Source organism: Xiphophorus couchianus, chromosome 22, assembly GCF_001444195.1.
Source record: "Xiphophorus couchianus chromosome 22, X_couchianus-1.0, whole genome shotgun sequence".
Classification (NCBI taxonomy): domain Eukaryota; kingdom Metazoa; phylum Chordata; class Actinopteri; order Cyprinodontiformes; family Poeciliidae; genus Xiphophorus; species Xiphophorus couchianus.
The window spans coordinates 6,361,676-6,388,940 of NC_040249.1; the positions used below are offsets into that span (position 1 = coordinate 6,361,676).

The 27,265-nt window shown below is 38.6% G+C and overlaps 1 protein-coding gene across 7 annotated transcripts in view; it reads right to left on the reverse strand.

Annotated features, from left to right (window-relative positions):
* Positions 1-27,265, reverse strand: part of phactr2 (phosphatase and actin regulator 2) — a 50,146-nt gene that overhangs the window by 18,401 nt on the left and 4,480 nt on the right. For 5 of the 7 annotated variants that reach the window (XR_003594161.1, XM_028007172.1, XM_028007173.1 and 2 more), the window contains exon 2: positions 357-539. Coding sequence is in view for 6 of the 7 variants with exons in the window: in XM_028007172.1 (XP_027862973.1) it covers positions 357-539 (183 nt within the window). In the remaining variant the exon portion in view is untranslated. Of the gene's footprint in view, positions 1-356; positions 540-13,970; positions 14,304-24,473; positions 24,568-27,265 lie in introns of those variants that run through there. The other 2 variants (XM_028007176.1, XM_028007175.1) reach the window with 2 other exon arrangements.

A 27,265-nucleotide genomic window follows, 5' to 3' on the forward strand; every position in this document is an offset into this window, starting at 1 on the left:
AAAATTATCCTGGAAACAAGCCACAATCTTGCACAGACAAATCATAAAGTAGAATATTGCACTAACCAGATATGGGGGGAAAAAAGAGCCTCTGGTGTTTCCATTTAGTTCTGTCTCTTTTCATTTCCTGACCAACAGCTCAGGAATAAACCAGAAAGAATTACAAACAAGCCATGCAACCGTTTCCTTTTAAAGCTCTTCTGGGAGCTACAGCGGTCCTATTCATATTTAATGTTCCCCACAAACCCAACGGTACAAGCCATGACACTGTCCAGACTTTTGATTGGAGAGAACAACTCTGCAGTTGTTAGCACAGAGTAAAAAACACCTACAGCTGCACATTTCGCACATCCTACCTTTGGAGAGATCCTGGAACTTGTCGCTGGTTTTCTTCTTCCTCCACTTCCAGGGTTTGAACAGTTTTCCCAGTGTTGACAGTTTCCCTCGCTGCTGTCGTGACCCATGGGCATTCTGGGTATTGGAGGCGTTGTCCACCACCACATCACAGCTGGCCACAGATGATTTCTCCAGGCCATCAACTAGAATAAGACACAAATATGTAAAAAAATAAATAAATCAATGTTTAACTAATCTGTATGTAGCCTTTAAAGTTTTGTTCATTGATTTATATTTATCCATAGAGTGCTTCACGTTAATAATGTAATCTTTATAGGAAATTTGCATCTAAAGAGTAAAACATGCTGCACTTTAAATGCAGCTTAGTGTTTAAAATAAAATTTATGGCCCTAGATGTTCCGATCCAGCTTTATTTTTATTTTTTTATTTTACTGGGCAAAAACCGTTTTGGTTTTTTCAACCTACTGATTCTAAGTTTTGACATTTCTGACTTTCTTTTACAAACTCTTTATTTATTTAACATCTCAAGTATTGACCATAAACAACAACAACAAAAAAAATTGTGCTGCAGGTTCCTTTAGGTGGCATTGGCAGAAAATTAGGAACTGAAGATTGTCCAGGTTTATAAATCAAAAATATATACCCACACATTTTTCACATTTTTATTAAGCCCAACAGTGTATTAAAAGAAAAATTACTTTTCATCTTGTTGTTTTGCTGAACTGAAGAAAAAGATTTTCGATTTGGTGACCAGTCAATTACTAGTTACAGCTGATCATAGAAAATTGGGTTTTTAAATCCAGCTTTTAGCACACTTGAGGGACAAAATGAGAATGCTTTTATAAACAACCCCTAAAAGTTAAATTTCATTTAAATGGATAAAATGAACCTTGAAGGGTTTCCAAGTATTCACTGCTTTTTCTCAGCTGCAAGTGCACACTCCAAAAGAAAAACAGTAACTATAATAATCTGACCCCACTTTGACTGAAGTGCTCAAAGCTGTCCAACGTATGCAATTGCTTCGCTTTATCTCGCTTCAAATCACCTCTACTACAATCTCAGAGAGCAGTTCTTGCACCTATGGATTTCTTTTATCCTCAGAGTTTGTCTCTTTTGAGGTAATGGCAAGCGAACACACGCACTGTATCCTACAGGACTTGAGTTTGATGCTTTTTTCCAATCCAGCAGCGTTTAAAAAATCCCTTTTCCAATACAACCTGCTGCTGCTACTCTTAAAAATGTTCAATCTAAATTTATATTCCAGCGTTATATAAATGTAGATGCTGGGTGAACAAACATTGTGCGTAGCTTTAAAAGTGAAAACCCCAGCAAAAAAAGAAAGAAAAATAAAGTCTTGGATTCTTTTCAAATCTTGTCAGATGTCAGTTCATGTCAAACTGTTTTATTATCGCATTCAGTCGTTCAGCAGAGAGACAGTCATGTCCTGTACTTTATCTCATATAAAAATCAATTCGCTGCTGATTGGTTGGCTTATATGAGCACTGATAGATTGTGTTGATGTCAATATTAGTTGCTGGTGGCAGGAAACAGCCAATATGCAGTGAAAGGACTCAGAGGGTGGATGATGGACAGTGAAGATGGATAAAAAGCAGAATTTTCTGCAAGAGTTCAGCTGAAAAACTTAAGATTTTCTTACTCATTAACCTCAGCATCAGGATGGAGTTTCCAAAATAACTCCATGGTGCATTTAGCAAATACCGTTTCTTGCATAAAGGCAGGCATTAGTCGACTAATCAACGAGTCCAATATTTTGTCTTTCTTAAAACACAACCATCAGACTCACCTCATCATGCTTAGCTGACAACCACAGAGCCACAATTATGAGTAGCAGCAGGGTGTTGAAGTGCATAAGGTAAGAGTGAGAAACATAATAACAGTATTTAGTCAATCAAATAGCTACAAGCTAACCTCACTGGAGTTTCTGTGTTAGTTTGGTACTTTTTTAAAATCATGCTCTTGCTGTAATCATCAGAAATGAACCCTTTTCTAACAATCTACAGAGGAATAGTGCACCCACAGCATCACAGATCTTCCACCATACTTAACACAGCCAACGAGGTGCTTTTTACACCATCAAATTAATTTCTTTAAAAGACAAGAGCAAATTCAAAATACAGTTTTAAAGAGCTGGTTGGATATAGTAAGAAATAAAAACACCATCCAAACCAACCAGCTCCTATAAGATAAATTATTTGACCCCAAAACCTAATAACTAGTTGTTCTTTCACTGGGAGCAACAACTGCCAACAAGCATTTATATCAGAGAAAGACGTGTTGCTTTTTCAGATACTGTAAGACCTTTTAGCCTATTGCATGTTGATAAGTTCTGTTTAGGTTTTTGATTCCACAAATACAGCACTAATCAGACCTTGGGGGTAGCAAGTGATACTGCAGTCAGCTTTCCACAAAATATGGCTAATGATAGCTGATTTGTGATTTAAGAATTGGGGCAGATGCATTTTCACATGTGGTCAGATCAATTTGGAAAGCTTTCTTCCCTTCATAAATGGGATTTTCATTTAGAATCACATTTTTGCATTTACTCTGGTTATTTTTGCCTGATACTCAACACATTCTGTGATCTGTACATTTAAAAGCCATATAAAAGAAAGAACTGTATCAACTCAACCTTTATTCTGGCTGCAATGACTACTGTAAAAGTCAGTGTGGCAGGATTGCTATTCAAGCAAAATTCAAGGTCTCAAATATATGAAAATATATATATATAATTATTAAAAATGAAAGCACTGAAGTGAGCCGGAGAGGCCTAACCACGCTTTCCCAAAACGGCTCTAACAGAGTCTCTCGCCTGCACACCAACACACATTTCCTGTTCCTGTGTTGATATAAAATCACAACAATAGGTGCAGTTTAGCAGCTGCATTGTGCAACTAATGATGGGAAAATCAGCAACAGCACTCCTAATCACCATAAGACCAACTACAAAACCTCTTGTGGGCCTCAACTAAACAAGAACAATAGACTTAGTACTTGCTGGGCAGACAGAGGAGAAATACACAGAAACAGTTCGCAGAAGTGAAAGAAAACTTGAGTCCTGAGAACAAAGAGAACAGGAACAGAAAGAGAAAAAGAAATTCAAGTTCAAAGTTCAGGTTTTCTTCATAATCCCAAGAAAGGCTATGTGATTCATAGCTGGTAGTAAAATATGAACCACGAAACATGCATTCTAAATATAATTGAGTTAAGAGTTGTTTTTAATGGCTACAGCTAATGATCTGCATCATCTGTTTTCATAATGTTTACGTCTCTTATTTAAACAGGACTCTGCATTACTACAATAACATATTTTAAAATGAAAGAGGAAGATTCTGTCATCATGGAGGAAGACTGTAAAACTAAAGTCCAAATTATTGACCCTCATACAGCACAGAAAGCAAAACTTAACACTCCACATCGTTTGCTGAGTGAGTCAAACACATGCCCAGTCATTTTATTATTATGAATTCAATCTTCAGAGAAAACCAATAACCTTGCAATCCAGACCAAACATTCCCTAAACTCAAAGCCCAGAAGATGAAATGCTACAAGCTTACAACTGACTGAGGTTTTGCAATGCTGTAATAAAATATTTCAGATTTTCCACTTGAACTGAAAGGCCTGTTAACATACACGCATTTTCAAAAATCATTTAAAAGAACAAAATGACCCAATATTTATTATCATATTTGTCTCATATACGTACAACATCTTTTACAACAATATGTAGTGGTTTGTATAATTTTCTTCTAAGTTCAATATCAAGTTTAGCAATGTACCGTACCATCTCTATGCTGATGATATTCAGCAATATTGCTCATTCAAAGTGTATAACTCCTTAAAACATTACCTCCTCAACTGACTGCTTGACTAGTAGATCTTAGATTTATGGCCCGACCCGAAATCCGGACTGGGTCGGGCCAAAATTATTTGCTTGATGGTCAGGTCGGGTTGGACTAGGGTTTCTGTGGCACGCGCATTTAATAAGCCTGCAATAAATCCAGCAGAGAGAAAACCAAACGAGAACGCAAGACATAAAGTTGCGTTGATCTACTTATTACAGTCTAAATAGAGGAGTTGGTAGCTCACCCTGGAGCAGAAGTTCATTAGACTGTGCACATTGTTACACTCCTAATAATCACACGTCCCAGATGATCTAAACTCTATTATTGAGCATCAAGCATTGATGCTAGACAATAGAGCATTGGTGAAGCAAATATAAAATCTCCAATATATTGGAAATGCAGGTATGTTTGTCCAACAAACCTCTGGATCTCAGTGAAGTTAACATTGCCTTTTGAAAATCACCCTGACAACTACACAAAAACTGCTTCTTTCATTTCGGCAACATTCTCAAATAAATTAAAAATGCACCAAAAACTATGATTGCAATGATATTTTATACTTTTACTTCTTCTCATTTAGACTACTGTAATGACATTTTCCTTTGAATAAGAGAAAGCTCAACCATCTCCAGGCATCTCAGAACACTGCTGCTTGAACCAACACACAAGAGAGATCTTGTCATTTACTTTTGTAGCTCCTCTTTACATGTCTGACCTGATCTCAACTTCCCTCCCCACCGACAGCGTGAGGTCTTCGGGTCAAAACCTGCAAGTTCTAGATACATAAAAGAAACCTGTTGGAAGATGAAGAATACCTGAGGTAGGACCGAGTGATTTAGACCAACAGAGCCTACTCCAAGTGTAGAGTTGAATCCTACTGAGAAGCTGTGGCAGGACTTGAAAATAGCTGCTCACAGATGCTCTATGTTGCAATGAACAATGAGGAAAGAATTCAACTTCTAGATGTGCAAAGTCAGTAGAAATGCTCCAAAACATTATCTCAGCTGTAATTACAGTAAAATGTGGTTTGACAAAGTACTGAGTCAAGGGGGATGAATACAAATGCAATCTAAATAAAATCTTTCCAGATTTATTTATTTTTTAAACCAAGCAACATTTTCTTCCCCCAGGTGGCAGGTTTGTGTTACTTGTGTTGGCTTATGACCTAAAATCTTAATAACATGTACTAATGTTTGTGGTTGTAATACGACAAAATGTGGAAAATGGGGAATTGATACTTTTGCAAGGCATTATAAGAGGGGATGCAAACAAAAAGGCAGGATAATGGGACGGCCTTTTGCTTCATCTGATGACATCTGTTTAAAATATCTGCACTTCTTGGATTACTTAGCCCAGGAAGTTTTTAAAACAGTCACTAAATTCAACCGTAATACGTAGCAATATGCCTGATCACTATTTGTTTTAAAAGCATTCCAACTTGCTTTGACTCAAAAAAGGTGGTTGAATTCATCTCCAGCAAAAGCTACACCTGGCTGTTCCAGAGAGGAATGACCTCCAGATGTATTTTTGAAGAAAGCTCACTTAGCACACATTACTGAGGCTTCAACATCACACACTGAAAGTGATTTCACACAGAGCTGTTTTTTCTTTTTACTCACTTTGACTTGGCCAACCTAGAATAGTGACTCAGGCTTTGGATACACAGCAGATGTGGGAACGGGTAGGCTAATCAGAAACACAACTTGTGACACAGTCGAGATCTGACTGAGGTAATCCCCCACTGGGTTTGTCCAGTTATAAAACTGCTGTGCAAAGATACGCAGCCAATGGGTTTATTTGCAGTTACACATCATAAAGTGAACAGAATATTAAATCCTTTAAAGGCAGTTTGTTGTTATTGTTGTCGTTTGTTCTGTACAGTGCTATGCCCTGAAAACAATGTATTGTATTGAAGCCAGTGTGTGTTTTTTCTCAGACGATAGAGCAGGGACATGTGCTGAGGAGGAGGGGAAAGGGAGAGGCTTGCTTCCTTCCTTCACTGCAAGTTACCAGGGGAGAGAAGAAATAGACGTCACAAACAGAGGAAGAGGGATGGAACTGGAGAAAGAGGCAAAAACATACACAGAACAGCAGATGCAGGGCACAGAATGGAGGGAATCGAAGCCTGAAGTTTGGGGAAAACATGTGGTAAGAAAAGATGGAAGAAAGGAACGGGAAGAGAAGACGAACAAGGCAAAAAAGAGGTGTTGGACATGAGGAGAGGGAGGAGCAACCTAACACTTATGTCATTTCTTCCTAATCTAAAAGCCAGAGAACCACAGTGTACCAAAACTTATAATACACACAATAATTCACAGGGCAAGCAACCTGGACATTGTTAAAACTGCTACACCATTTGTACCATCACACCGTGGCTTGACTGGGTTTTTTGGTTTTTTTTACAGCGGCCATAACTGCTGACAGACAGCAGAGGGCATATCAGTTTCTATGTTAATAATCCTTCACTATGATCCTTCCTGCTACTATAGAGCTGTAAAGTCAGCAAATTCAAGCACACCACAGTACTGTTATGCAATAATGTGGAGCATATTCATCATTATAACAGACAGGGATTTCACTGGGGGGCGCAGGCTGGTTAAAGTAAGCTACAAAAGCAATCGAGTGTTGCGTTGACTGCGGACAGCGCCACAAAAAGGTCCAGTTTGTTTCCATATTGAGTCATTTGTCCCTTCCTGCGTCCCATCACCTCAAAGGGTTTCCATTACCTGATTGAAAGAGCAATGTTAACCTTACTACAGAAACAAAAGGATATAAAAAAGTAAAAAGCTGTAGTTTTTATCGATGGGTTGGATATCAATTTTAATTAACAGTGTTTAAACATATTCAGCTCATTATATGAGAATAGAGATGCACAATGTCTGGAAAAACAAGATATTACAAAACTATTGCTGAATGTTGCAATGGTAAGATAAAGTATGACTACCTCACATTTCCCTGAGTCCTTTATTTTCTCTTTATTATAGTAACCCTACTGATCTATTTTACCATCACCTACTAAAACTATGCATCAGGTTTGGGACTCACAGCAGTGGAAGCCCATCCGACAGGTCAAATTAGCTATTTGCTCACAGAAGTCCCAATAATAAAGATGTTCCAAATGTTATAAATTACAAGATAATGACTGAGACTGAGCTGTTTTCAGACGTAAAGTTTATTTTGTTTTGAAAAAATCTGAGATTTTTTATTACTGTGTTCCCTTAATGCGACATCTGTGTGGTCCGATGAGGCTACCGCTAACAGATTGCTATAAGCCATTAACAGTCCTCGGTCGGTAAACGTCACTGGCTAATAATCAAGCAAGCTCGTTTAAAGTAAACATGTGAGCCAGTATGTTAAGTACTGGCTTCCTTTAACTGTTTATTTCATGAAAATAAAAGGACCATTTACAAGACTAAAGTCTCACTTTCTCCATCTCTGGTGACCTCCAAAGCAGATATAGTGGCAACATCTCTGGCACTGTTTTCAAAATGTTAACAAACCTGATTTATAAGCACATTTATTTAATACAGCAACTTTTTCACAAACCCCCATCCACACCCAAAAAGTCCTACGGAGCGATCAAAAGGTTTTAATAAGTTTATCAACTGCAAATAAAAATGACCATATACTGTCAATACATGTTAACTTAAGAAGGGATGGGGATGGCTCTGTTTATGATTTAAGTGCTTCATACCACATCCTTTAGCCATTAGTCTGTCAGTGTTACACCCTTGCTCTTGCTCTGAAGTGATTACATTTCATTGTCACAGCAGCGAGTTGTTCACATTATGGCTTTCCATAAGTTTTAAAGTGTTGTCACGGTGTTTGTCGTTTTATTGCTGAATATCAGCCGTTTTTAAATATGTGTTGGAAGCATCTTCTCCTTACTCTGTGGCTGAGAACAGAACAACAAAGCAACTTCACAACTACTGTACTTCCTTTATTATTTCAATATAACAGCCTCAAGCACTGATCCAAGACCTCAAGCATGAAGCACACACCTTCTTACACTGAGCCCATAATATTGGCTTAAACTTACTTCATGTTAACAGCAGGATAGGATCTCTTCAAAGAAGACTTCAGCTTGAAGAGAAAGATTAAGGTTTTATTAAAGCAAGATTGGCTTATTCTTAACTTTATAAGTGATTTTGTTTGATAAAGAACATCTGTTTTTATTCAACCACTGATTTTCATTCATTTCTGTAACCACAGAAGTCGACGAAGCTGAAGAAGAAGACCACACATGCTGACAATCTGCATGGGCTTTGAAGCCCGATGGGAATAACTCATCAAAAAAAGATTGACAAACTAAAAACAATCATCATGAAGCCATTTTTTTTGAAAACCCAAAACACTATGATACAGTGAAAATTATGCTGGATATAATGAGTAGATTCTAAAGCTTACATGGACACGACTGTGCAGGTTTGTCAAATGATATTAGGCTCTAAATATGAAGAGTTTGAGTGACTCTGAAGAAGACAAGGCTCTTGTCAGACAGTGTCCTAACCAACCCGACAGCTGGCGTGTTATGAGGGAGATTGTGCTTCATTCAAATGTGCTACTGCGTTATGTGAAGAATCTTGAGTTTTGATTTTCATAGTGTGCCTGGTAACAGCAACTCTAATGAAAAAAAACCTTTCATAGAAAGTAAGGCTGAGTCACCCAAAGTGTCTCGATTCAGCTGCACCATGTTGTCCTCAATAGCAGGAACTTACTAATGTAGAAATAAGGAGCATTCACAAGGCAGCAAACGTCATATATTTTTTCCTTAAATGTAAGGAACCAATGCATAAAAATCACAAGTAATTGAATAAAACTCTGCCTTGGAAAAAAGTAACTCATTTCCTGCCAAGCAGATCCGGGAGCTAGGAGGACATGATCATGGGTCAATCAGACAGCAATGAACTATCAAAAAAAAAAAAAAACAACAACTTCTAACATGAGTCTTTCATCAGTCCTGTTTGGCAATGAGATGGAAATTTCAGCCACAACAGAGCTACGCAAAACTGCTGTTACTGTTCAGTGTTGCACCCCATTGATCCACTGCACTAGTGGAAAATGAATGAAAACAAATATCCAAAGGGGGTTTTCAGCAGCAGCACTCAAGCTAAACGGTCTAAGCTTCATGTGGTGGATAAGCGTTCCCATATAAGCCTCAGTTAAAATGAAGGATAGAAATTATTACTGCATTTCTCATGTTACTTCACATGAATGTTTTTCGCAGTAGCAGTAAGCTTGTCTTTATAGTGACGCTTATAAAGCTGTGAAAACAATCACTGTATGAATAAAGCACTATGTCAATAGTTTAGCAATAGTTAGCACATTAATCAAGCATCCCATTAGAAAGAGATTGCTCTACACTGTAAAACTTCCCAAAAAAAGAGCATCCTTTCTACAAAATTTAAACATGTTATTACTACGTGTGCCCCCCCCCTGCAAAAAAGCAGCAACACAACCAGTGCTAGCTGATACTAAAGAATCTATTGAATATTTCTCTACAAAGAAGGAAAAGTAAAGATCTGACTTTTCCTGGTTGATGACCTCATGAAACAGAAAATATGCTGGATGTGTTTACCAAGGTAGTGGCTCTGAATCTAACAAAAAAGGAATTGAAAAAAAGAACATCCACCTATGTCTCTAAAATTCATCTGATCATTCAAAACAAAAAACGTGCTTCAAAGTTTATGCCACTGGTCGGTATGAAAACAAACGTTATTGACAATATTTCTCCAGTATTTCACCTATCAAATAGAAATCAAAGTTCATTGGTGCATTTCTAACAGTACAACAAGAGAAGGAAGTCGGAGCGTACGACTCCAATGTGAAAAAAGAAAAGGGTGGGAGACTAGACTGGTGCACGGTTCTAAAGAACTACAAAATAAATTGTTCTTTAGAACCATTTCAGAACTACTTCGAATCAGGGTTTCAGAAAACAACAGTAATAATGATGCAAAATCTCCAGTTGCCAAACATCTCATTACAGCTGGCCCCGATATTGGTGGACATTTCAAGATATTAAATTGTGCCAGCTCCTAAAAGAGGAGGCAACAGAGATAAACTCTTGTTAAGGAAGACATTTTGGATCTACTCCTTACAGTTCACTACAGATCTGCAAGATTACAATAAATGTTGTTATATTTGAATTTCTGTAGAGTGCTGCATATTATTATTTTTTGTTTAATTGCCACTGATTGGACTCTTTTCTCCAAGATGTTTATTCTTTGGCCTGATTATCCAGCTTGTCTCTGGCTTAGTTGCCCTTTAATTTCTATATAGATACATTGTTTGTCAGACCATTATCGATTTCAGGTTTTACTTGGTGTGAACAGTTTGTTTATATTTCGTCTAATTTTTTTTTTTCCCTCAGAGCTAACATGCATAGAGAAAAAAAAAGTGTTACACTTGCTTTGATAAAGTGTAACAAAAAAATAAGGGAAGGACAGGATGATCTATCTTTATTCATTAACACATACTGCTGTATCTCAAAAGATCAGAATGTCATCAACAAGTTAATTTGTTTCTGTAATTTCCTGTATTTCATCCCATCTTCTGTATTTCTTTCAGTTAATTTTGATCATCAAAAAGTCAAAATTCAGTTTCTCAGAGAATTAGAGCAAAACTAAGATTTAAAAAAAAAAATGTTTTTAATAAAAAAAAAAGTTCACTTAGCAGAACGTGTGTCTATATACGTACAATATAGAATAGAATAGAATAGAATTCAACTTTATTGTCATTGCACTGTCACAAGTACAAGCAACGAGATGTAGTTTGCATCTATCCAGAAGTGCTCTACGAGATATAAATATTTATTTACAGATGTACAAGACTATGTATGTATGGACTATAAGGGGTTATAGCAAGAGACATACTGTAGATATTGTGTATAAATATAAATATGGGAGCTGTATGCACAGATTATACAGATTATACAGAATATATAAGAATGTTAGGGAATGGATTATAGATAAATAATGGCAGATAAAATTTACAGGTTGTATGTGTGTGTGAAGAAAACAGTCCGTGATGTGTGTGTGTGTGAGGATAGTCCATGTGTTATTATTGTATGAGAGGATAGGGGAGTACAGTCCTTACAGTTTATGTTTTATGTCAGGAGGCGTTCAAAAGCGTGGCAGCTGTGGGAAAGAAGCTGTTCCGGTGTTCTTTATGCGCACGCAATAGGTTGTGGCTCCTTTTGTATAAGTTGCTGCATCGATGCCGAGTGACATTGAGAAGACCAGCCTGCGGCTTTGCTGAGGTGATGATGAGATTGATTTAATGACAGCCTTTAACTTCTCCACATTGTCAGGTCTTGTCAGACATGTTATCAAGCTCAGTTGTACCTTGCTCATTAAACCAGGTATTGGTAGCTCTAGTAGCGTCAGCAGGAGTCAAGTCCTGCTGGAAAATGAAATCAACATCTTCATAAAACTTCTCAGCAGATGGAAGAAGGAGGTGCTTTAAAAAGCGGCTTCGCTTACATGGAGGACACAACGACCCAACACAATGACCACTAGGGCTGCACTGATATTACAAATATAGTGTTCTTGCAATGTCAGTATGTGCAATATACATATTGTAAAGAACTGCTCGAAGTGAAATAATTGTTGGCTAATATTTTCCAAGTGTTATAAACTTGCATTTTTCATACTAATGAAATATTTAGGTGTAAATACTCTTGACACCGGACACTAATGACGTTGCTCAAAATTGATTGATGGAAGCACAGGAAAGAAGAAAAGAGGCAAATATGCAATTAATATCATTGCAATATTTACTAATATTTAGGCACCGATTGCAGCTTTCTGCCGATCACCGATCTTTAAAAAGTCTGACCTGCCAATTCCAATTTTGCCCGATACTGATAAGACCGGTAGGTAAGATCAGCTTCACATATAACACGTACAGTTTGTAATACAGAGTATTGGTCGATCACAGAGCTCCCAAAAAGAAACTGGGGGCCGATTTATGGGTGCACCTCTGCTAATATTATCTGTATCGTAGGTTTGTCTTTTATTTTGCAGCCCTAACAATAAAAATTTATGTCAGATACCGACAACAACCACATATAACATTCACAAAAGAGATAAGATCAGATTGTCAACAAGATAGTTGGACTGCAGCACAACTGTTCAAGTCATCTGTTGAAAGTTTTTTTTTTTTTTTACATGCACTGTATAGAAAAGACAATGTTTTCCCTGTTACATTTCCTAAACGTCAGAAAAATTCAAGAATTCTTAGAAATAATCATATCTCATTGGTATTTTGTAGAATAGTCTTTTATACTGTATAACTTGGTTAAAACATTTCAAGCATTTTTTTCACAAGCTTCTGATAATTTACTGGAATTTCAGGTTTCATCTTCCTTCCTAATTTTCCTTGGGACTGAGATCAGACCTTTACGGTCATTCAGTCACTTTCTAACTAATTTAGCAGCATGATTAAGACCATGGGGGATCCATTTATGCCAAAGCTTTAACTTGCTGCCTAATGTCTTGAGATATCGCTTCGGTATTTCCACATAGTGTTCTTTCCACATGATGCTATCTAATGTCTGAAGTTCAAAAGTTCTCCCTGCACAAAAACTCCCACGCAACATGATGCTGCCACCTCTGTACTGGCACGTTGATCTCAGACTTTCAAGGTTTATCACTTTTTCCTCCAAATGTAACAATAATAATTATGCCCAATACTCTCTTTCATTATCTGGCATTTAGCCAAACAGGTATTTTAATATTCCTAAATGGTATAAAACAGGACAAGTTTAGTCAGATTTAAAGTCAATAATAAAAAAAATGTCATCAGTCTAAGCAAATATATGGTTTTAAGTGATTATCACTCGTAATCTATATTGGATTTATATTTATTTATATGCGAGTTACTGAAAATTGATGATATTCCAATTTACTTCCAGGCACATGCTGCATTTACAGACTGAAAGTTGTGGGAAATATTAGTTTGAAGCATTTATTAAGAAAAACAAAAACACATGTAAACAGCTCTTTTATTCTGTAACCTTTTTAAACCCACTTATAAATATATTATATTAGCGTTAGCCTAATCTTGTTAGAATAAAAATTGAGCTGTGCAACTGTCAAGTGAAATCTCTGCCAAAGTTGTGAAATTTCCTGTCACGCCTTTTCTAAATGCGCAGTGCCTGAGTAAAAACATACTGTTGTAGTATTTTGCCTGCGTTTCTATAAGGTTAACTCTAAAATACGAGTTAAAATGAAGAATTAATGTCAAACCAAAAGATAAAGTACAATATTTTCGGGGGAAACTAACTAACCTCCTCTTCTTCTGCTGCTCAGACCGAGAACTGGCTGCAAAATTCATCATGTTTTCATTACTCGGAGGCAACAATGTAGCCGCATAAACAGCCCCCGGGTTATAAAACTCCACCGCCTGCTTGTTCGCTGGCTGTTTAACTAGTTTTATGACAGCTGGGCAGCACAGCCAGCGATAAATTTAGAAACGCACACCCCGCGTATATAGATGCACGAATTCATTTAACAGCAATCCAGTTAGCCAGATTAGCACAAAGCTTAAGAGTTTCGTCGGAGTGTTTCGAAGTACTTTATGTCAAAAGGGGGAAAGAAAAAAAAAATCTAAAGTTAAACAAAGAGAGAAAGAAACGAGCAGACTTCCTGGATAAAGATAGCGGATTGTGTGTGTGAGAGAGAAGCAAGAGGAAGACATACTGACATCACGCGCACGCGCGCATACCCACGCAATAAAAAACACACTCACCGCTCGTTGACTGAGACACGGCAGACACAGCGGTCTGACCCATATTCAGCTCCGGCGGCGGGCCGGACCGGGTTCTCCCCCCCCCCCCCCACCAGAACCCGCTATCACGGCTTCCTATCCCAGCATAAGCTCCGTCCGCAGCCGTCGAGCGCGTTCATCTCAAGAGAAGAAGTTTCACGCAGAGATGGCCGAGGCGCAGGAAACTTGGTTCATGCACTGAGAGTGAGTGAGTGAGTGAGTGGGTCTCTACTACGTAGTGACGTCCCCTCCCACCTCGTCGTCCTGTGAGCGGCTGCAAAATGCCTCTCATTCCACCATGCAGATCAGAGAAGCTGCTGAGGTCTGACACCTCCAGCCGTCAGCTGAAAACTAAACAAGCCAAGGAATATTGGAAACCAGAACTTTATTTAGAGGGGGTGGGGGAAGTAAGTGAGTTCCCTGCTGGATTTAAGCACAAATCTGAAAGTCTGCGTCTTCATTTTTTAGACATTTTAATGCCTCTTTTCTTCATTAGATTAAGGTTTATGTGACATCTGGCTCCAGCCTGGGCCAATTAAATGCCCCATTCACTCTGACACCCAAAAATTTAATCCAGAATTCCTTTGGAAATTACTAACTAGAGTCCACTGCTGTGAAATGTAATCTCAGAATAAATGCAGCTGAAGGCCTCAGCTGGTTTGACAAAACAACATTAGTGACCAGACAGCATCACCAACAGCAAGGAAGGGAAGACATGTTTAAAAGTTTAAAGTAGGGTTAGGTTGAAAATGAACAAGTTTCTACCATGACCACCTAAACCAGGGATATGCAACCTGCATAAAGATAAGCACTCCATTATTCAATGTCATGCCTGATGAAGAGAAGGTAAATTATAAGCATATTTTCACAATCTTGGTTAATTTCCTTCCAAGAGTGTGATGATTCCAGAGATCTATGCTGAGAGTTTCTGAAATACAGCACAGGTTGTTGAATCTTCTTTGCAGCAGACTGAAAAGCTCAATAATTGTCTACAGTCATCCCTACAACTTACAGTATATTGAACTTCTCCTTTGGCCAAGCTGGAACCCAACATCGGCTTCCCCTAACAACCATCTGGTTGTGACTATAACATACTTGCTGACCTCTGGGAAGATCTGACCCCTGGCCTGGACACTGCCGGATAAAATTAGATGTTACAAAAATAGATCAGTGTTACATTTGCAAACATATTCAGATGAAACCAGATGGTTATGTATATAAGCAGACATACTTTCTCACTTACTGACATTAAATCAGACTACATTTTTCCTGGGATAGGTCAGCGAGAATTTAAAAAAAAATACTTATATTTGCTGTATACCAGATGTTTGTTTGTTTTTTTTAAAGGTAGTTTTTCTTTAATCACATGTTGTGTTTTTTTAATCCATACATTTAGTAGTAGAAAATAATCTGCACCATTTCTACATGGATTTGAACTGGCTTTCTAAGAGCAAGAATAGGATTGTTTGAGTCTGTGATAAAGGCCTGACTATGTAACACTGCAGAAACAGTCACAAGTCACGGGTTTTGGCACAAAAACCATCATCGATGTATAGGGGGCATCACTTTGTTAGTCCACAGTAATTATAAAAGCTTAAGGTTTGGATGTCAGTGGCTTTGAATGAGCGTCGGTACGGTAAGTTCTGTTTGCTATGAATTCAGTGAGAGTACAGAATGGCTATAACTCTGCTCTGGTTCATACAGGAGACAAATCAGTCAGTTTGTCAGCATGAAATGAGGATGCCGTAGTAGCATCTGGCTAATAATAGACATACTATTAGCTTGAATTACACCATGTCTGCCTCTGAATTAAGGCAGGAAACTGCTTGACCGTGTTTGTGTGAGGGGCAGCTTTAGCCATCAGCGTCAACAGTGTCAGCTGAAACCTTGCAGAACCATCGCCTGACAAGAGCGAGCTATCAGTACACTAACACAAATACGGGCACAACAATAATTTGCATGACTTCAAGGAACATCGCATCGACTTCATATGGACATTTCACTGCGTTCCAATTAGAGAATTCCTTACCTCCACTTGCAAAATTACAAATCTTAGTATCAAATAACTTTAAACTTTTTAAAATATGTAAAGACTCACTTTCTCCCCCCTTTTCTCACAAACCCCAGCACTGAGACTGACTCGGTAAATGGGAGCGTAGGGTAAAAATGATTTTTAATTTAGTCCAAGACTGCCATCTAGTGTTCATAAGAGCATAATTTCAAGTCCATCCAGCTGTCCCGCTTGTCCTTGAAAGAGTTGAGTTGGTGCCTACCTCCAGCAATCACTGTCCAAAAGGCAGAGTAAGAGTAAAACGACTAAGAAAAAGGTTATTGGACACAATATTGCTGTGTCTAATTGGGTTTTCACTCTTTCATATGCCATAAAAGAGTGAAAAAACAAGTCTTCAGTTTTATTTCATCACAAAAGAAAGGAAAGTCTTGCCTCAGACTTTCACAGAAAGTGTTTTATAGCATGTGAACTCCAAATATTGTCTTATTTACACAGAATAATGGGCAAACAAAATTAAACAGTTTCACTAGATCTTGTTAAAATGTTTGTGCAAACCAGGCCCGGCGGCATTGGCGGGCATTGCCCGCCCACAGAGTCAGCGCTGGACTGGAAGCTGTTTGTTGTTTTTACCTTAGAATGGCCAACTTTCTGTTATTCCTATATCAATTTGGTAAGGTAGGGGCTTCCGCACTTCCCATATCTGTGTCCTCTGTCACTGTTTGCAGCAGTTAAAACTGTTTAATCCGTTGTTAACACCTCGTAACCTGTTATTCCTAGCCGCCTTTAAACGCAACATGAGCGTTACGACCCTCGCGCTGGGTTTACACCTGTGCGGCAGCGACGGAGGCCTATTGCTGTGCAGGTGTGTTAGAAACCAGCAAAACGCAAAGAACTTGGCACAGTTTCCCCCCTAAACTAACCGACTGAGTTGAGTAATGCTGTTCAATAATGGTAATGGTAGCTAAATGATGACTGGCTAATAACAATACTAGGCTACTTGTTAAGCTTGTTAACAAGTAGCCTGTAGACTACCGATGTTGTTGTCTACGTTCACCCTACGTAGATTCATTTTGCCCCCCAAAATAAGTCGATGCCCCCTCTGTTAAACTCGTCTGGAGCCGGGGCTGGTGCAACCCTGCTTTTACCAACTTTCATACAACAATCATATGCCACTTCTGCAGCGATTCAGTGATTTATATATAGTCTTCTTCTTTTTTTACATGTCCATGCACTAATTCAGGTAGACGCTAACAGTGACGGTATCGTCAACTCTTAGTTTAATCACCATATCTGACTGCAGGACTCTGTTAAAAATTTAATTTGGGAGCAACTGAGACAGCCACAGCTTTATAGGAAGGTCATTAGTGAATGAGATGGAAGTAGATAATTGAAGATGCAGGAAGTCCTGGAGGAGGTGGGAGGATAAAGACAGAACAGGGGGATGGAATTACTTAGAGCGCTTAACAGAGCAAAGTGACTGTGTTAGCATTGACTGTGATGTGATATTATATACAGTACTTCTTCTGTTTGATCAAATTTATTGGAGGCTGTGTGTGTTAAGGAACAATTATCAGGTGAACAGTACAGACTTGCTAAAGAACACAAGGGAACAAAAAGCATCATGAAGATCAATAAAAACACCAGATAGGTCACAGATAAATTTACGGAGAAGTTTAATAGGTTATAAAAATTTTTTTTAAAAAGGTCACTGTTGAAAGATGGCTGTAAGAAGACATGACTAGCATCCAGGGGGAAAAAGTTATAGGTTGCTAAAGACATTCAACATTCAGCCAGAGCTGCAATTGATTGGTTGAGCTCAGCAAAAGTCCAGGTTTTAGGAATGTGAAAATTAAGAATTGGTGTTCACAAATGTTTTGCGTTCAATCTAATTTAGCTTAAATTTTTTTACAATCATTTCCTCTTTTAAATGTTCTTTTTTTTCATAAAACACCTTGTAAACCATGTATTATTTTTCTTTCTCTTCACAAGACTGTACTACGTTGTCTATTTCTGTAACAATAAATTCAGAATAAAAAATATTGAAATCTGTGTTTGGAATGTTGTGTAATGTGGAATAGTTAAAAGGTTATGAATCCTTTTTTTATCACACTGTATATATTATGTTTTGTGTTCAAATTAGTGTATTCTGGGGTTTCACTTAGTGTAAACACTTTTGCCTGGTGGCCTTGTTTTAAATAAAGTAAATTATGTGATTCCAGACATATTTGACTCTGCCTAAACAAAAGAAAATGTGACTAAATACAAAATATTTTTGTGGTTAACTTTTTAAAGATTGTTCAGAAGTTTAGTCACATTCTGATAAGTTTACTGAACTGGTCCGGTGAAAGGATTTCATTCTTGACATTCTGACAGGCATTCTGTCAAAGTCAAAACAAACAAAGGCACCACGAGGTAGCAAACGGGTTGAGTTTTCCAAAATTAGCTTGATACCTGTAGTGTATATCTGAGTGCCTCTTTTTGAGCATTGATTATTCTGCTTCTAACTGTTCTGATCAGCTGCAGAACAAAGCTCCCTCTAGATTTAACCTGGATCAATATGACGCTTTTACTTGTAATCTCTGCAAATACACTGCCTTCACAGCTGGAGAAATGGACATGAACCGTTTCATAATTTCTCTACCAGGATATTTCTTTCTTTTTTTTTTTTTTTTTTTTAGGAAGTTGGTCCTAAGTGTCCTGGTATTAAATAACAGAGATGAACTGACCGTTCAAAGACTATAGCAGCTGAAGGAGTCGAGGTTCCGGAGAAGTGGGGAAAAGGAAGGAAGAGAGTCATCAAATATTAAGTAGTAGCCTCAGCAGAACAAGAGATAATAATTGTTTAAGTGCTATTTTTTTCCAGAGGATTTCTCTCCTCTCTGACTTATTTATTAAACTCGATGTCTTCCGTGGTATAGTCCAATCCCCCCAGTTGAGACTCACATGTGTGCACTTTCACAACAAACTGAAGTCTAGAACAGAAAAACATACTCCAAACACTCCTGTTTTGCAAACTTCCTGCTTGTCCGTAAATGGCTTGAGTATGAGAAGTTACTAACTGAGTGACCTTTAAAGAGTCGATGCTGAGAGATTGCCACGCTGGGATCATGATTCAGACTCCAAACTGTCAAAACAGTGAAGTGTGATTCAGCGAGAACCAGCGACCCAGCTAAGCAAAGACAAATTAGGGGTGAAGAGTCCCAATGAAATGTTGTTGTATTCCTGCAGAGTTCCATTGCATTAAATTATAAATGAAAAAAAGTATATTGTGTGCTTCAACAAGTCCTGGAAAAAAGGAAATTCATGCTTGAGAACCAACAGGCACTAAAATCAAATTTTTATTTCATCCTTCTAGCATGATCTCCAGTCAAAGGCCCCAGTGGAAAATGGCTCTCTATGACTCATCAATGAGATCAATAAGTGAGGACTTGCGCAAACAGGAAAAGGCCATATCGTTTTGCTCTTTAAAATTTTGATGAATTCATCTCCTGCTGCATCTTTTGAGTGGTCTAAAAAAAACCTTACCGCATTCACCCGTTAAGATCTGTTACTTCTTTTGTCTAACCGTTCAACTTCAATTACAGGTCTAGCTATCCATGACTACCAAATCAGTGGAATGGGTTTTAACCAAATGCTAAATTATTAAATATGTTGCCTTGTAAGTGTATTCATGCCCACTGAACTTAAAACAGTTTATTAGGATTTCGACCGATATACATTGGGCAAAATTGTGAAGTGAAAGCAAAAATACATCTTTTTTTTACATATTAAAATGCTGTGGCTGGCAGTGGGAACAGTAGACCTACTCAATGAGATGTTTGTGGGTTTGAGTCTAACTTTCTCCCCTGCCACAAGTTGTTGTGCTCTTGGGCAAAGGAGTAAACCCCAAGTTGTCTTCTGATGCCCGAACGGATGTGTGTTTTGAGAAAAGTTGGCCTAATACGTTTCTAGTGTACAAGTGCTATGAGTAATTCATTTCACTTTAACAATTTCAGTCCACTTATGTGTGTCTTTCATCTTGATTCATCCCCCTTTTCGCTGAAGTCCCTAAATAAAAAATAGCAAAGGTCTGACTGTAGAAAGCGGAAAGATCCGCATCTCACGTGGGAGATCGGGTAGACAGGACTATTAGATGTGCACACTGCAAATGTGAGCTTTTGTAGAAGACTAGTCAGAAGAAAACATGTAGGAGACACAACAAATGTTACTGTTGCAGCAGTAGTAGCAACATGATGACATGACATGACAGAGTTTATTAGAAGAAGATTGGAGATCAATAAAGAAGAAACCTGAAGATGTAGTTTGGACAGGACATAGGTCTGGGGTGCACATACCCAGAGCTATAGCAGAATTATGTTAATATGGATAAAGGCACATTGCTGAAATGACTCAGAGTCCAGACCTAAATCCAGGCGATAATGTGTAGCAAGACTGGGAGCATTGATTTTCATAGACACTCTTCATTCAAACGGACTGAGCTGGAGCTGCTTGAGAATGAGAAAATATTTTAGTATCCAGATGTGCAAGCAATTTAAAAACTGCAACTCTGCACTATTTTTTGTTGGTCTATCACACAAGAGTCCAATAAAATACATTACCGATGCAAAAGGATGCACTTCTGCAGTGCAATGAAACATAAAATGAATGGCTGCATGTGATTTTGTTCAGGCAGCCAATTATTCAAATGATCAATCGGTATTGGGCTATTGTTACTGCGCGCCCTCCAATCCCACACACCGACAAGGAAAGCGCCTCCCAATTCTGAAAATAAACCTTTATCTCCCATGCTTACAATATCATGCACCCTCATCCATTTTTAGTCGATCTTATCAGCACGGGATTCTAATGTAAGACCAAAGCAAGCGGCGACTTCTGGCTTCTCTTTCTCTTCACATCTTCCAGTCAGCTTGCCTGAAATCCGATCTCCTGTTTGTTGTATTCCGTTCAGCGCAACCCATAAGCTGCCATCACTGCTAAAATGTTGTCTGCATAAATCAATAGTTGACATCCTGCCAGACCGGGCAGCCAGACCAAAGCAAGCAGGAGAGACACAAAGAAGCGCACGGTGCAGCACTGGCATGAAAAGAGCTTTGCACCGTGCGGCATGGTTGATAGTAACTGTAGGACAAAAAGGTCAGGGTTGAAGGAAAATGTGCAAACATAGCATGGATGAAAATCTTATTAAGTTAAAGCCAAACATGGGGAGTAAACACACATCTTTTATTTCTGCACCTGCACGCTCCAACTTTATACGGTAAAATGTGCACACATTTACCAGATGGCAATTATCAGCTGCAGAAACAGTTGGCTTGAGCCTGTCCGCCATGTTTACTTAGTTGTGTTGTGAGACTATTAGCGTCCAGTTTCAAGCCTAAACATGGCTTGTTTTAAAGTAGGCTACCAGTGGTTGATAATGGTTGCTTTGGCTACCGTCCAGCTAGCTTTTGCTCACACACTGTCCTCAGGTTTAGCACTGTAAGGCTTCAAAATGTTCCACACAACATTTTGAAGCTCACATATTAAATCTAAAGTTAGAAGCGCAATAAAACTTTCTGTAAAAAAATCAGTTAATGTAAACACTTTTAGTTAAACAGTCGATGTAAAAAAATATATATATAAAAAATACAACATATGATCAACAGAGAAACAGAAGGGAAGTTATTCTTTTAAAAAGCAAGTGGGAATTTCTGCCAGATCTACCTGTCAAACAAGCAGATCAATCTAAAGTTATGTTGTTTTACCAGAGCAGGACTCGCCTCTATTAAATATTAAAGCCTGCAGGGAATACGGAGAGTTATCTCCAAACCCAAGCAGCATTTGTGACATAACTGAAGCTGAAGGTGTGGCTTTGTTTCTAACTTTAGTGTCTAAATGCAGAAGTGAAGGTGCTGTCAACCATGGTCAATAGCCTTTTTGTTAAAAAAGCGCTCCTACCAGCACAGAAATATAAATATATTGTGCATAGTATTGTGCTAGTAAATTATTATAGTTACACAGGCACATAAAGGCTGGAATTACTCTGTCACACTGACACAAAAAAGCCACATAAAAAACAAAAAGGGAACATGGGTAGTGCTCAGCCCCATGACAGATTTCTTCTGCTTTTTCTTTTTGTTGTTACAATAAAATGTTACTGATCATCAAACCAAATTTTCAAATTATGACTTAATTTATTTAAGGAAAGACATTTTCTAAAGCCATCTGAAAATATGGAATAAAGTCTTTGCCTCCCTCTAACAACTGGCTGTGTTGCATTCACTGGAAGTTAGTTTTTCACATCGACATGGGGGACTTTTGACCCTCTCCTCTTTGTAAAACTGTCTTAATTCAACCACATGCCAGGGTTTTCTTTTAGCATGAGCAGACTGCTTAAGGGCATTCCCCAACAGTTCAGTCTGGACTTTAACTAGACCACATTGAAACATACTGTATGTTTTAGCCGTTCCCAAGGTAGACTTGCTGGTGAATTTCGTCCTGTTGCGTAACTCAAGTGTGAATGAGTTCAGGGTCACAAAGGGATGGCTGGATATTCTTGTTCAGGATTTTTCTGGGGGCAAATCATTAAGCTTCTCAAGCAGAGCCAGACCACCACACTGCCACCACCAAGTTTGACTGTTGGTATGATCTTCTGTTTCAGAAATGCTGAGTTTGTTTTTGTGCCAAATATACGGGAGCACGTACCTTCCAGAAAGTTGTACTCTTGTTTCGCCAGGCCAACAAACTATTTTCAACAAAGATGTTTACTGACAATGGTGAGATGGGCCTTTATTTTCTTTTAGATCAGCACTGGTTTTCCATTTGTGATTCTCCCATGAATGCCAGTTTTGGTCAGCTCTTTCTTATGGTCAAATCATCAACAATGACCTCATCTGGGAGAATACAAGAACTGCAGTGCTTTAGATGTAGTCCTCGGTTATTTTTTGTGACATCCTAGATGAGTCGTTCATGACCTTTTTGAGCAGTTTAGGTAGGCTGTCCATTTCTGAAAAGTGATACCACTGTTCGATGTTTTCTTCTTTTGTATATGATGACTCTCATTGAGTTTTCATGGAGCCTTTAAAGCCTTGGAAATTACTTTGTAACCCTTTCCAGATTAAAGATCGTTTGGCCTATCTCATTTTGCCAGACAGGCACTATTTAAGCAATGCTATGAAACAGTTCAGTGTGACAAAAAGAGGAGAAATCTGCACTGCGTGTTTTCACAGCACTGTGGAGCAAAGAACAGCGACCCACCACCGAGTTCGTTGCAAAGTCCGGCACGCCACACGCACATATGCGTGCAGGAACGATCGCAGAGGCTGCTTTGCCTTGCAAAACAATGATTCACAAATTTGCAGTCATAACAATTTGTTTTGTGGCAAACCCACGCCTCTGTTACAAAACACACAGCTCTGAACACAGATGGACTCTGGCTAAGCCCATTCAAGTCCAATAAAGCTTCCCTATGATTCCAAGATCATTTCTGTTCCACATTTCTATATCTAAGTAGTGTTGTTATGGTGGCTATGTCTACAATGGATACCATTTTTTTTGTTTCACTTTAGAAAAAGAATCACTACACCCTCCCAATATTCAAATCATACACTAAGAAGTGCTGCATAAAAAGGAGAGGATACACACTGTGGGGAACTCTAGTGCTAAAAGGTATGTGTGGATCATTTGCACTTTAAGCACAGCAGCAGAAACGTTTCCCATTAAATACACTGATAATATTGTGACAACTTCTGTAAACAGTAATTAAACTATAGTAGATAACGCAGAGTTGATTTATTCTGCAGCTCTACTCCAACCGATGAACTGACGCACCAGATTTGGCCAAACAGGCCAACACGCACTACGCATTATCAATCATAATAAGTATCCTTCCCTCTGTTGAAATCAGCTTCCATTATTCCCCATAATTGTTAATAATCTAGAGTGTTCACAGACTTGTGAAGCACAGTGATTTGAACCACCATCATTTCTTCACCGTTATTAGGAGTGTCAACAGCGAATCTGGCCGTCACAACGCAACAGAAGGCTGGTGAAGATGATTCAAATGTTATTAGGTGATCTAGCTGAAGCGTTAGCGTTTTGAGTGTTAATGCCCGGAGGATGCTGTTTTGCTGTGCATTTTCCGTGACTGAATGTTGTTGAAGCGAGCCCAGAATACTACATGCTGTGGGAAAAAAAAAGGCAGAGCAGTGCGAGAAAAACAAGCTTCAGGCAGATGACCTGCCACTCAGTCAAGTGATCTTCACAATAGCTAAACAGTCAGAGGCTCTGATTCTGGATGGCGCCGGCTGTTCCCAACGAGACAGATAAGTTATGAATGAAGTTGAGTATGTGAGAGGAAATAGAAGAGGAAGTGTAGGATCATTGCTCTTTTTATATGTGGAAGTTTGAAACACATCATAAAGTCAGAGACAGAACAAACACACCCGCAGCCAGACAGGGAAGTACGCTACTTTTTAGAATACAAAGAGGAAACTCACCGTCATGTTCCATGTTTTGATCCTACAGGGGAATATGAAGAGGAGTGCGAGTTGATCCTTGCCTCTTCCCGACACACACGACCTCTCTGCCACCCTCCCACCCTCCACTGACTTGCCGTCCTCCCTGTTTTCTGTCTCCTTACGTCTCCTGTGCTCTTTCCCCTCCCTCTGCCTCTCTCCACTTCCCTCCTCCATCACTCTTCCCTCCCTCCCTCACTGTTTCCAACCACTGTGTGCCTGTGTCTCCTCCTTCCATCCACTTGCTCAGATGAAGAGCATTAAAACTTAATGTTTGTTTCCATCTCAGTTGTTCTCTCCTTCCCACCCTCGTCTCATCCTGCTTTTCTGTCCATCTTCCTGAATGTCAAGGGTTTTCCTACTTACTCGTGGCTCCATCTCTGCGTATTTTTGTTCTAACCGATGCAATCCCAAAAAGAATGGGGAGAATGAGACACTCTCAGGGGTGGAGGAGGTGTATCACATAACCCGAGGAGCACCACGAGGTTAATGTTACTTTCTTGAAGCAAACAACTTCAATGTGTATCAAAAAAAAACGTAGAGCAAAGGTGGAAGGAAAACAATACCTTGTTTTCAAGCTGGTCAGTTCATATCAAGATGGATGGAGAAAAATGCATCCATCTTGGAAGAAAACCTGTCTGATGCTGCGAAACACCTGAGCCAAAAGCTGAAACGACTTTGAGCTTCGGATGTGTAAAAGCGGTACAGACTTGTGCTAAAAGGTGTGCGGCTGTAATCGCAAAAAAAGCTGATATAAAAATTCATCTCACACTTTTGAGATTTTATATGTCAAAGTAGTTTGAACACCATGTATAATTTTTCTTCTACACCACAACAATGCACTGCTTTGTCAGTGTCAGCCTATCACAAAACCCAATAAAATACTTCAAAATTTGTCGATTTGGCTTGAGAAAATGTAAAAGCGTCACCGCCATCTACTCTTATATTTTTCAAATGTATCGGCTAAAAGCAATGTTTAATTTAACTTGATTATTGCAAGTGTTTGATTTTGTTTTGATGAAACAAAAAGAAAATACTCTGGCTCAATTTGTTTTGTTGTAAAAGATGAGTGAAAGAGTGTTTCAGAACAGGGGCTTTTTACACAATAAGATCCTTCTTCTAAAAAAGAATATGTTTAAAAGTCCATGCTTTTCAAATGACGTTTTGTTGCAATTAACTCATTAATGGAAACCACAGACGATCTTAACTCTGTGAGCTCTGCATGATAAATATATCCAAGAACCTTTTAAATATGACAGCCAAAATGCACCAATCAGGTTCTGACATTTTGTTTTCAGATGGTCACTGTTGACTTGTTTTCTTATTGTAATTAAATTAGCTGTGACCTCTGAGGTATCGTTTTGAACCAGATTAGCTGACAGTTTACTTCATAAATGAAACCTCTTTCGTGTTTTTTTAGTCTGATTGTTGCATAGTAACACAATAAGGCCATATCTGAGAACTATGGCTCCCTCCATGACAAAAAATAAACACAGCACACGCTGAACACACATTAGATCAACACAACATCTGCACAAATTGCAACACCAACTAATCAATGTTCAGAGACTCTGGGGGGAGACACAAACCTCAAAGTGTCACAAAGAAAAATCAGAGGACCAGACAGATGGTTGCTTTCAGGTTTCCTTCTGACACAAACATCTTAAAAACTGCTGGGTGAAATACTATACCACCAGGGCTATTTTGCTCATATATTGACGACCCAGTTCTAGTTTGATTTGACACGACAAGTTTGGGTTATGGGTTTGACCTGGCATAGTGGCTTATGGTTTCAAGCTAAGTCAGTAATTTTTTCATACATGTTGGTTGGAAATTATTATTGATTCAAATATGCAATAGAACGGATTTGACTAGCCAAGAAAGTAAAGCATTGGCTAATGGTCCGTTTCATAACAAACAGTTGAATTCGAATAACTAAATTCACATTCAGTAGACAACACTGGGCAGAATATTACAGTACCATGTTTCATTGTGGATATGCTGTTCTTTATCCTGAAATGCTGTGTTGGTATTATGCCAGAGGTAAGATGACACATAACCTCCTAAAGGTATTTTCTGGCAGATGTGAGGTGAATCATTTTTTGGCTAGCATTGTTTTGGTCTTTGAATGAAGTTTTTACAAAGTCTCTATTCTTTTGTTGAATCATGATCACTGATCTTAACTGAGGCTTGTGAGATCTGCAGTAATTTGGTTGTCCTTCTGCAAAGCTGGAGTACTTTTGGTATCCAGGTGTGAATTGTGGCTCTTGTTGGCTGGAGATACAAAGGATTAAAACTTGCTTTGTGATTATTTTCAGATTTTTGTCAACAGCATCTTTCTAGATCACAGTTCTGCAACCATCAGCCCCCCTCTCACTATGTATTTTCATATCATACAACTCGACCAGCAGACATTCTGTGTGTTTTGTTCTTTCAGATCATGCAACCAGGTTTGCAAAACAACATAACCCAATTTACAGAATTAATTTGCATAAAACGTGTGGGATTCCTGCTAGGGGAAAACCCCATAGACAACACTGGGCTCTGTTTTGTCTTCCTCTGGCCTGCCTGGAGGCTGTCCTCGTGTTTTAAACGCAATCTAAGCTGCTGACCGTTCTCAGCAGCTTATTATGTGCACCAGATTGCACATAATAATTATAAATATTTTGCTGACATATTTTTCAGATCAGATGGTATGTTGGAAAATTATACGATCTCAATGTTCTGTGGGCAGCTGCACTTTCTATTATGTCACATTTGTTCTGCAATTCCAT